Raw genomic sequence first — 12740 nt, 5'->3', positions numbered from 1 at the left:
TTAGGTGAAAATAGTCCCGTCTCATCCGACCTCTTCTTACCCCTCCCAGTTCCTGGATTTCTGTAAATCAAGATAAAACACCCCGTGGTTTCATACTGACTGAGAAAAAAGGCTGACGAACCAGCGAAAGATTGACGTACCAGCAAAATGTCTGAAACAATTCATATTTGACCGTATTGCAGGAATGCCCCGTATTTTTAGTAATACTCCCGTGTTTTTTATTGTTCTCACTTTTTTATACACTTTTTAAGTTTTTTTTTTTGCAACGAAACATATTTGAATTGACAATCTATACTGAAATTATGAATGAAGATAATTTTCATCACTTGTAAATTATATAGTGATAAATTACGTATAAATATTCATCTAAACATATTTTTTATGTTCTCGATTTTTTTCCCCCGTGAACTACATTGCGAGATTTCCAATAAATTCTTCATTACCTTCTAAATGATAACTTATGAGCAATAACTGGTGATTTTGCCGTCGTATGACCATGGTTTTGGTGAAAATTGTCGATATAAGCTCCAAATTTCCCGTATTTGTCTGAATGAAATATGTTGGGTGTGTAATGAAATATACACGATGGAATGAACTCTATTGAAATATATGTATTGTAGCAGATCTTTGCTTCTCTTTCGTTCAGGAGTTTCGTCAATATTTAGCAAATTCGTAGTAAATTTCAGTTTTGGATACTATTATGTCCCGTATTAAGGATCACATTTTCCCGTATTTTTCTCGTTTAGATATGTTTACCTATTTGCTACGAAAAGGTTCTAATTTTCTATTTCAAATCATAAGAACATTACTGTATTTATATCAATTACAACAATGCAGTAATTTTTCGGTCCGTTACAGTAAAATAACCATCTCTGCTCTCAGGCTGCACAATTTACTAATTATTTCTGAAATTCCTGAACGACAGGGAATTGCGATTTGTAAAAGATCTGCTACAAATCGCAGTAAAAAAAAATAACATTTTATCATATATATTTCAATAGAATTTATTACATATAGTGTGTGACTTGAATGTTTATTTTATTGTACACCCAATATATTTCATTCAAAATAATACGGGAAATTGGGATCTTAAATATGGTAGAATACGGAATATCGAAAATTTTCACCAATAACTAAATAGTCATAAGACGGCAAAATCACCAGTTCTTGCTCATAAATGATCAATTTGTGGCGAACTGAACTTTTTGACTTTAACCATAACCGTGAAATATACGTCACATCGTGGATCTATAATTACTGTCGAATTCTATTGCATTGCATTATATTCGTTCATTTGTATAACCACCATTCAATAGTTCACGTTAATTAATCATGTTATTCGTTCTGAATATTTAACCTTCTGATAAATGTAATAAATAACAGTTATGTTGATTATGGAGTCTACTGATATTTCTGAAGTTCTATCATTCCTTCATTGGTGACCCGAGCGTGATGTTGTGAAGTTAGTTGACATCGATGCGTGCTGATGCTGAGTATCCTGACCGGGTTGTCGCCGGTGATGCCTGAATTTTGTTGAGCCTTTTCGTCGGACATTTTCGAGGTGAGATAAAACCAATTTTTTCGAACTATTGTCGTTTTGAGTGGAGTTCGGGATTCTGCTGTCCGGTCCCTTGGCGCTGGCCAATAAAAAAAAATCACTCATATTGTCATGACGGATCCAAACGATAATTCGGTCCCTGGGATTTCCAGAATAGCCGTCAAATCACCACCTTTTTGGGAAAATGACGTGGAATTGTGGTTTCAGCAGATGGAATCGCAATTTCACATTACAGGTATCACTGTTGACACTACTAAATTTCATATAATAGTCGCTAATTTAGATGTAAAAATCTTAAGTTGTTGTAGAGATCTTGTTCGCGATCCGCCTAGAGAAAGGGCATACGAACAAATTAAAATTAGAGTGCTTGAACATTTCGCACAATCTGAAAATTCGCGACTCAGATTATTGTTGCAAGATTTGAGTTTAGGTGACAAACGACCTTCACAATTATTGAATGAAATGCGAACATTAGCCGCTAATTCAATCAGTGAAGAGGTGTTACGTACACTCTGGTCACAAAGGTTACCAGCTCATATGCAACAGATATTGTCAACCTGTAAAGATTCACTTACAGATTTGGCAGTTATTGCCGACAAAATAAATGAAGTCTCAAATATTCCTATGGTATCCGGCGTTCAAAAATCAAATTCCGAATTAGATCAGCTGCGGTCAGATTTGTCAGCTTTGAGGAACGAAGTCCAAAGAATGTCTCGTTGTAAACATAAAATTTTTTTTCGCAACAAAAAACGATCTAGATCCCGCGATCGAAATTTTTCAGATCAGTTGCGTTCAAGAAAATTATGTTGGTATCATAGCCGTTTTGGCGCCAAAGCCGCCAAGTGTGTCCAGCCGTGTCAGTGGTCGGAAAACTGCTAGCCTCGCCTGCTTTAACGGCGGTAGACGATGGCCACTTACGCAGCCGTCTATATGTTCTTGATCTCAAATCAGGATTTCGTTTCCTTGTGGATAGTGGAGCTGCTATCAGCTGTTTCCCGAGATCATTAACTACGGCTTCAAAAAAACAGGATTTCACCCTGTACGCGGCCAATAGTCCAAAAATTTTTACCTATGGCACAAAAAAACTCGAATTAAATCTTGGACTGCGACGATCATTTCCTTGGACGTTTGTCATTGCTGATACATCTCAGCCAATTTTGGGAGTCGATTTTTTGGAAAAATATGAGTTATTGATTGACGTCAAAAATAGGTTACTTATTTATAGCAAAACAACTCTTCAATCGAAGGGATTAGGTTGTTCAGGTCCCTCGTGTGGATTAACTCCGATTTCTGGAGAATTACCGTACCATAACATTTTAAAAAAATACCCTGAATTATTTAATTCTAATTTAAATTCTAATCCTAAACCTCATGACGTCACTCATTGCATCGAAACAAAAGGTGCACCAGTGTTTTCCAAGCCTAGGAGACTTTCACCTGAAAAGTTGCAAGCAGTTAAATGCGAATTTCAGTCTCTCATCCAACAGGGCATCATACGACCCTCTAAAAGTCAATGGGCAAGTCCTATACACCTTGTTCCCAAGAAGAATGGAGAATATGTGGTGATTTTAGGCGTCTAAATGCAATTACGATCCCTGATCGTTATCCTATCCCACATGTTCACGATTTTACAAATTATCTTTCTGGCAAGACCATTTTTTCGAAAATAGATTTAGTAAAGGCATACCATCAAATTCCAGTGGAACCTGAAGATATCCCCAAGACCGCAGTCATTACGCCAATTGGACTTTACGAGTATGTATACATGACATTTGGTTTGCGTAATGCTGCTCAAAGTTTCCAGCGGTTCATGGATAGAGTTTTATCTGGTTTAGGATGCTGTTTTTGCTATTTAGACGATTTATTAGTCGCTTCGGTCGATGCCGAATCTCATAAAAATGATTTAGAACAAGTATTCAAAAGACTTTCCGATTTTGGTATTTTAATAAATCTTGAAAAATGTTCATTTGGTTATCATGAATTGCCATTTTTAGGTTATTTGATAACACAAAAAGGCCTTTTGCCCATGCCTGAAAAGGTCAAGGCATTACTTGAATATCCATTGCCAAAAAATGTTGACGATTTGCGTCGATTTTTGGCTATGATAAATTTTTATCACAGGTTTCTAAAAAATGCAGCTGAAGTTCAAACAGGTTTGCATGAGTTAGTCAAAGGTAAGCCTAAACGAGATAAGTCATTAATTATTTGGTGTGACTCTAGTAAAAAAGCTTTTGAAGCCTGCAAAAATGCTATTTCAGAGGCATCGCTTTTGACTTACCCCCAACCCGATGCCAAACTTTCACTATGTGTAGACGCTTCTGAGGTAGCGATAGGTGCAGTTTTGCAGCAAGAAACTGGTAATAAAATTGTAGAACCCCTAGCATTTTTTTCTCGCAAACTTTCTCAACCAGAAAAAAAGTATAGTACTTTCGATCGAGAATTACTAGCTGTCTATTCGGCGATACGCCATTTTAGACACATGTTAGAGGGCAATAACTTTACCGTTTTTAGTGACCATCGTCCTCTCACGTATGCACTACAACAGAAAGGTGATAAACATTCCCCTCGCCAAATCAGACATTTGGAATATATAAGCCAATTTACAACTGATTTGCGTTATTTGCCTGGCAACCAGAATGTGGTTGCAGATGCTCTTTCTCGTGTGGAAGAAATTTCACTGAGTGGCTTGGATTATGAGCAAATGGCCTGCGCCCAGCGGTCGGACCCGGGATTGCGTTCTTTACTCGATTCCGACAGTGGTCTCGAATTAAAGGATCTCACGATACCGAACGTAGAACAGTCCCTGTATTGTGACGTTTCTACGGGAGTGATTAGACCATATGTTCCCGAAGAATTCCGACGTAAGGTATTTAACATGATTCATGGGCTATCGCATCCTGGAATTAAAGGTACGATAGACATGGTGAAAAAGCGTTTTGTGTGGCAATCCTTGAATAAAGACTGTAAAGAATGGTGTCGAACTTGCATGGAGTGTCAAAAATCCAAAATACAACGGCACGTGAAATCTCCTCTCGGTACTTATCCATTACCTACAGCCAGATTTGCACATGTACATTTGGATGTGGTAGGTCCTCTCCCATCGTCTCGAGATAACCGTTATATATTAACGTGCATCGATCGTTTTACACGTTGGCCCGAGGCATTTCCGATTCCAAATTAAACTGCAGAAACAATAGCTGAAACATTTTATTCTGGCTGGGTAGCTCGTTTCGGAGTACCTGAGACCGTGACAACTGACAGAGGAAAAAATTTTGAAAGTGATCTTTTCAAATATTTTTGCAGATTCCTTGGAGCTGAAAAAACCAGAACTACTGCTTACCATCCGCAGTCTAATGGCTGCGTAGAGCGCTTTCATCGCCAGTTGAAAAGCGCCATCATGTGTCATACTGACATCCGATGGACAGAAGTTCTTCCCAGCGTGCTGCTTGGGATACGTGCAAGTTTGAAAGAGGATATGGAAGCTACGCCTGCTGATTTGGTGTATGGATGCTCCCTTCATTTGCCCGGCGAGTTCTTCCGAAACTCTTCCAAAGACATCTCTTCAAGGCAAGATTTCGTGGACAGTCTGAAAGCTTATGTGCAGCGATTACGTCCAACTCCTACTTCAAGCCACACCTCTAAAGCATGCTTTGTTCACAAAGATCTACCGATGGTCAAGTACGTTTTCGTCAGGAATGATGCCGTTCGTCGCCCACTGCAACAGCCGTATCAAGGTCCACATCGTGTCTTGCAGAGAACGGAAAAGTTCTACACTTTGGACATCAACGGCAAGAAAGCAACAATTTCCATCGACAGGCTAAAACCCGCCTACGTACTTAGTGATTCCTTGGTTCAAGTAATGAAGTTCGGGACGGCGCAGTGATTACACGCTCTGGTCGTCGTTCTCGTCCGGTTGTCCGTTTTACTTCTTGATTATCTTCACGACTCAACGGGGAGTATTTGTGGCGAACTGAACTTTTTGACTTTAACCATAACCGTGAAATATACGTCACATCGTGGATCTATAAATACTGTCGAATTCTATTGTACATTCGCATTGCATTATATTCGTTCATTTGTATAACCACCATTCAATAGTTCACGTTAATTAATCATGTTATTCGTTCTGAATATTTAACCTTCTGATAAATGTAATAAATAACAGTTATGTTGATTATGGAGTCTACTGATATTTCTGAAGTTCTATCATTCCTTCAAATTAAAGGAAAATGAAGAATTTATCGGAAATTGCGATGTAGTTCATGGGGAAAAAACTTAGAACATGACAAATATGTTTAGATGAATATTTATATTTATACGTAATTATATATCATAATATAATTTACGAATGATGAAAATTAGCTTCATTCGTAATTTCGGTAAAGATTGTCGCTTTAAATAGGCTTCGTTGAAAAAAAAAAGCAAAACAAAAAAACCTGAAAGTATAAAAAGTGAGAACGACCAAAAACACAGGAATACCATTAAAAATACGGGACATTCCTGTGTAATATGGTCACTCCACTCATGCTGTACGTTGGTCCTCAATCACTCACCATTCTTTTCATATGAAAACCACGGGTGTTTTATCTTGATTGACAGTAATCCATGGAATGGGGGGGGGGGGGAAGAAGAGATCGGATGAAACTGGGGGTGAACTATCTCTGCGGTCCTTAGCCGAAAAAAAGTAGTTAAGCGCCGATTTGTCGTTAGCTGGCCAGTAGTTCGACTTTTCAGTACTATCTCTAAGCTAAGGACTTTTTTTAGTAGTTACTTAAGACCGCTGCTAAGGACTGCCTAGCACTAAGACGCCTTCGTATACTCGCTTTCATATACTCGTGTATTAAGGAGTTCTACCTAGCACCAGTCCTAAAGCAGCAAGAAAAGTAGTTCACGGCGGCCATCTTGGAAAAGAGGAAATTTCGCCTCTGACCGCGAGCTCTCGCTGTGATATTTAGCGATGAAATATGCTGGGTTTTTTTTTTTTCGAATTAAAAAAAATTTTACGATAATAATGACAGATAAAACTTGGATTATATCTTTGGTGTCATCAAAGTTGAAGTGATTCATCGTTATATCCTCAAAAACCTGCTGTAGTATACGTGTATATTGACATCGGCGATCGAGGCCACGACGAAGTGCTAGCATGTTCATTACTGAGGTAAGAATTATTTTATTGCTATCGAACTATATAAGAAAAGTGTTAGAGATATTATTAATATTTTTTGCTCGGTAAATACGTTATTTAAAAATATAAATGGACATAATGTCACGCAATCAATAGGGCAATGGATCCCACTTGGTAATGCTGAAAAATATCAAATAGCCCATGTATATTTTGGGTTGTATTGAAAATATTTACATGGCGAATGAAACATGAATCTTCAATTACGATAATATCAGATTTGCTACATTAATTTTTTTTAATGAAAAATTATTTCTAAATAAATTGAGCACATGTGTAAATAAATAATTTGAATATTGTTGGCACAATAAAGATTGTGCTTGGATGACTATGCTATAAATAATCGCTTATAAATAAGGAAATTGAAAATTTGTGTTTTAGATCAACCTCCCTTCAATGCACAAAGTAACTAATAAGCTACAATTCATTGATGATAAATTATAGCACCTAAATGACAAAAATTTTAATTATATTTTTGTGATGAGTAATGGTGAAATTGAAATAAAGCATGGTGAAATTGAAATAAAGCATGGTAAAAATTGGCAGTAATGTTAAATATTAAATTTTGTAAAACTCATGCGCTAAATTTAGTGTAAAGGATTAAAATATAGATTTGATATTTTGACCTGTTCAAATGAACAAGATTGTAATACTTAGTGAAAGTTAAATTTTCAGGAAAAAATCATGTGCTACTACTTTAAAAATTGCACTCTACAACTCGCTCTGAGATGAAGAATATTTAATAGGGAATCATTATATTGTTTTGTTGATATAAAAAATGAAATTTGTACAATGGGACTAAAAAACAAAGTTTTAATTTCAGGCAAAGTTTTTAGTGTTGAGGTATATACATTATAATGGAAGGAAGCAGATTAGTTCGAAGACCGTCGTCCGTTTGAGTTTGTTCTCAACGTTTCCCCAACACTAGTGGTTGGCATCATCAGGAGAATTGATAAACTGGATCAAAGTCAAGTTTTCCAGACCAGACCAGACCAGACTCAAAATTTTTCGATGGTGACTGGCCCTATGGAAATGGGCCATTAGCCAACATAAAGACTGGGGCCCCTTGGGGACCCCCGGTGAAGAGAAGGACAAGTGAGTAATGTATGTGTAGTTGTGAAAGTGCATGTATGAGAAGGGAAAGTTTGGGAAAAAATCCTCTTTTTAAAGAAAAATGGTCAATTAAATGGTCTGGCGATTATGTAACTTTAAACGTCGAAAAAATGCCGCCACTGCCTTGCGTTATTAGTAATATTAGCTTCGCTTGTGAAGAAGCCCGGTCGGGCAACGCTTTGATGTTGACCATGGCGTCTCTCATTGGATGAGACGCTGACTCGATTCCCTATTGGCTGGAATCTGGAAAGATACATATTTCATACAGTAAAAAATAAGCAAAGACAGGGAAAAGCAGAGATAGAATTAGTACGATTATTACAAAGTTGGGAAAAATGATAGTTTCGACAAACGACTAAAGGAAGAGAAAATTTAAAGTCGATTAAAGACGATTAAATATGTTCACAACACGATTTTTTTTTTTTTTTTTTTTCACAAAATATTTATATTTTTTTGGAGAGAAATTTTTTTTTTGATTAAGACAGATCAAAGATGGGGAAAGGAAAAAGAAAAAAGATAGTGAGAAAATCCGATTAAATAATGCAGCTTCGATGAGGCTTTAGCTAGGCCTGATTATATTTCCTGCCTCGACAAGAAATTTCTCGTAGACCGCTTGCCTTTCTTTTTTTGTTTTTAACTGTAGAGAGTCCTCGAAGCATAATTTTGCGTACTCGAAGATGTAATACGTCGAGTTTGGGCAGCTGTCATCTGACGCGGAAGAACTGTCAGTGAGATCGGCACGGTTTGCGGCCGGTGTTGCCGTCAAGGGTTCGGCATCTTCTGGCTGCTTCTCGGCGTGGGCATTTCTTTCGGCTGGGGCTTTCGAGGATTTTTCTAAGTTTTTCTGGAAGTCGGTAGATCCATTCGATGGACGGAAGTCCGTAGAGTCGATTTTTTCGCTGCAGTTTGAATTCACTTTCGCTGCGGACTTGTCTTTTTTTCTTGGATCGAGCGGTTTAACGGTGGATTGTTGCAACGGTGTCGCGGGGGAGACACAGATTTTTCTTCTAGGTGTCGAAGATATTTTCTGGACACTGCGAGGCACAAAAACTGGGGGATTTTTTTTTTCGGTGATACGTTGTGTGTTACTGGATGCGGGTGCACTATCTTGCGTTTTCGGGAGGTTAGCTCTCATTTTTTTAAGCTCAGCGATGTATGCACTGCATTTCTTGTAACTGGCGGGGTGGTTTCCAGTATTGCAATTCACACAGGTCGGCTGGTGGACACCGAAGATGTTCGAGCATGGCTGTCCCGTATGCTTTTTAGTGCACTTGATGCATCGTTCCTCAAATTCACAGTTTTCGGCTCGATGGGTCCACCGTTGGCAGCGGGTGCATCTGGTTGGTGTGGGCCGTCTTGGTGAGCGTCGAAAAGGGGTGAATTTGACGGTGATAAATTTTAGAGAAGAAACTTCGATTATGCTGCGGGACGTCTGGTCACGGGGAAGTGTGACTTTCCAAAGTGGAAGTTTTCTGCGTCGTGTGGATTTTTTCTTGGATGACATCTGTGTGAGTCAAGTTTTCCGGAGTCTCAGGTTGTATTTATGCACATAAGTGGCTTGAACTACACTATTGTTTTGCGATTGGTCAGTTGATTCTATGGCTGGCAGCGTATTGTAAACAGTTGTTATGCTGGTAGAACCTGATTGGCCGAGAGATGTGGAGTTATCTGATTGGCTGTTGTCATCATTCTGTTGCTGGACCTTGAAGGGGAAGGTTCTTGTTCTTCTGAGAGCTGGTGTCCAGGATCTGCTCAATTTCAAAGTTTCTTCTCTTCTATTATAGCTGTTTTTGTGCTTGTATATTTCAATAGCCTCTCTGTAGATTCGTGGGAAGAAGTGGTCAACATTAGCTATTACCTGTGTTTTGCTGAACTGTACACTGTGGTTGTCGTAAAGCGCATGCTCTGCCACCGCCGACTTTTCTGTTTGGCCCATTCTGCAGCATCGTTCGTGCTCTTTTATTCTCGTGGCCACAGATCTTTTTGTGGTTCCAATATATACCTGACCACAGGTGCACGGTATTCGGTAGATCCCCGGTGTTGATAGAGGGTCACGGTGGTCTTTTGCTGATCGCAGCATTTCACATATTTTTCTGGTTGGTTTGAAAATGGTCTTTATACGATGTTTTTTCATGACCTTGCTGATTCTTGCCGTCACTCCGGGGATAAAAGGCAGCACAGCTTTTCCAATTGATTGTGACTGCTCATTTTCCGTTGGTGATTCCTTGATGGAGCGTAAGGCTTTCTTGATGTCGTCTTTCGTGTACCCATTAGAGCGGAAAACTGATTTTAAGTGCTCAATCTCTTTACCTAGATCTTTTCCTTCACATAGTCTTCTTGCCCTCTCGATCAAGGTTTTCAGTACGCCTCGTTTTTGGTGAGGATGATGATTGGAGAGCTTATGCACATATCTGTTGGTGTGAGTAGGCTTACGATAAATGCTGTGGCCTAAACGTTGACCTTGACGGCTGACCAGAACGTCCAAGAACGGGATCTGTCCTTCTTTCCCTATTTCCATAGTGAACTTGATGTTCGGATGGATTCTGTTGAGATGGTCCAAGAATCGGTGTAAATTTTCTTCACCATGCCCCCAAACAACGAATGTATCGTCAACGTAGCGGAGCCAAATTGTTGGTTTGAGAGGTGCTGTTGTTACTGCCTGCTCCTCGAATTTTTCCATAAAGAAGTTGGCAACTACCGGGCTCAAGGGGCTTCCCATAGCTACTCCATCCGTCTGTTCATAGATGACGTTGTTCCAGGTGAAATAGGTTGTAGTAAGGCAAAGCTGGAAAAGGCCTACTATATCTTTTTGGAATATTTCATCGAGTAGTGCTAAGACGTCTTTCAGTGGCACCTTGGTGAACAATGATACGATGTCGAAGCTCACCAGTATATCATCAGGTTGCAAGTTGATTTTTTTTATTTTTTCGACGAAGTGACCAGAATCTTTCACAAATGTGCTTGTTTTTCCTATGTGTGGCTGCAAGATGGTGGTTAACACCTTGGCTAGATTGTAGGTGGGAGATCCAATGGAACTCACAATCGGCCGCAACGGAACCAGTTCTTTATGTATTTTCGGCAAACCATAAATGCGAGGAGAAAGTGCTTCTGTTCTGCAGATACCTTTTTTCTCATTCTCAGGTAAAGACGAGGATTTTACCAAACTGTTCATCTTCCTCAGGATCTTTTGTGTTGGGTCTTTTTTGAGCACTCTATACGTTGATGGATCCAAGAGTTCTGTCATTTTACGGCCGTATTCTTCTGTCTTCATTATTACCGTTGCATTTCCCTTGTCTGCTGCCAGAATGAGAATATCTTTATCGGAGTTGAGGCTCCTAATCGCTCGTAGTTCGGCTGCTTTTAGATTTTTCCGGGGTGGCTTGGCTCTTGTCAGAATTCTAGATGTTTCTACTCGTATTTCTTCTGCTTGCTCTTCTGGCATGTTTCTCATGGCTGCTTCAACATTTGCGATGATTTCTTCAGTGGGAATTTAGGCCACAGCATTTATCGTAAGCCTACTCACACCAACAGATATGTGCATAAGCTCTCCAATCATCATCCTCACCAAAAACGAGGCGTACTGAAAACCTTGATCGAGAGGGCAAGAAGACTATGTGAAGGAAAAGATCTAGGTAAAGAGATTGAGCACTTAAAATCAGTTTTCCGCTCTAATGGGTACACGAAAGACGACATCAAGAAAGCCTTACGCTCCATCAAGGAATCACCAACGGAAAATGAGCAGTCACAATCAATTGGAAAAGCTGTGCTGCCTTTTATCCCCGGAGTGACGGCAAGAATCAGCAAGGTCATGAAAAAACATCGTATAAAGACCATTTTCAAACCAACCAGAAAAATATGTGAAATGCTGCGATCAGCAAAAGACCACCGTGACCCTCTATCAACACCGGGGATCTACCGAATACCGTGCACCTGTGGTCAGGTATATATTGGAACCACAAAAAGATCTGTGGCCACGAGAATAAAAGAGCACGAACGATGCTGCAGAATGGGCCAAACAGAAAAGTCGGCGGTGGCAGAGCATGCGCTTTACGACAACCACAGTGTACAGTTCAGCAAAACACAGGTAATAGCTAATGTTGACCACTTCTTCCCACGAATCTACAGAGAGGCTATTGAAATATACAAGCACAAAAACAGCTATAATAGAAGAGAAGAAACTTTGAAATTGAGCAGATCCTGGACACCAGCTCTCAGAAGAACAAGAACCTTCCCCTTCAAGGTCCAGCAACAGAATGATGACAACAGCCAATCAGATAACTCCACATCTCTCGGCCAATCAGGTTCTACCAACATAACAACTGTTTACAATACGCTGCCAGCCATAGAATCAACTGACCAATCGCAAAACAATAGTGTAGTTCAAGCCACTTATGTGCATAAATACAACCTGAGACTCCGGAAGGGGGCTTCGGCGCTTTTTGTATGCGTCATCACTACGTTCGTCAAGAACTCTGATTTTGCGTAATTAATTTAGTAATTAACATAATTAATTGATTTTTGATATCGTAATTGCTTCTATAAGTTCCTGTTATGTTATTGTGGCAGTATGTCTACGAGCTTCTACGACTACAAGCTTAGGGCTTCTTGCGTTTTCGTCGCATAAAGAACTGCAGTACTACGAACATTTTTCGGTCGCCGTATAGTGTTCTACTGAATTTCCTAGCGGTCGCCGTATAGTGTATAGGTTTCTCTTGGTGGTTCCTGGTTTGTTGGGTAAGTACTGTGATTATTATTATCATGGCTTTTAGTTGCCCCTTCAGGAATCAAGTATTTGATAGGGACCTTTATGAGTTAGCATTATGTGTCCCCTTGGCTCAAAAGTTCTCCTGGATAAAACAAGGTGTTTTTGCCAGAATTTTGGACTTT

At 39.4% G+C, this 12740-nt stretch overlaps 1 protein-coding gene across 1 annotated transcript; it reads right to left on the bottom strand.

Moving 5' to 3' along the window:
• Positions 1–9056: 9056 nt before the first annotated feature.
• LOC149085692 (uncharacterized) lies at positions 9057–11295 on the bottom strand. Its single transcript, XM_089232389.1, has 2 exons — positions 10164–11295; positions 9057–9208 (listed from the first exon to the last, which is right to left on the bottom strand). Exons 1-2 carry the CDS (start codon positions 11293–11295, stop codon positions 9057–9059), a joined length of 1284 nt encoding a protein of 427 aa, XP_089088515.1.
• Between the last annotated feature and the right edge of the window lie 1445 nt (positions 11296–12740).

Source organism: Pholcus phalangioides, unplaced genomic scaffold (genome assembly GCF_987345545.1).
Source record: "Pholcus phalangioides strain wild (caught in Gottingen) unplaced genomic scaffold, Ppha-v1.0 ptg000005l_1, whole genome shotgun sequence".
In the NCBI taxonomy this organism is placed as follows: Eukaryota; Metazoa; Arthropoda; class Arachnida; order Araneae; family Pholcidae; genus Pholcus; species Pholcus phalangioides.
Note: the sequence above shows the minus strand (reverse complement) of the source record. Positions and strands in the feature narration are given on the sequence as shown.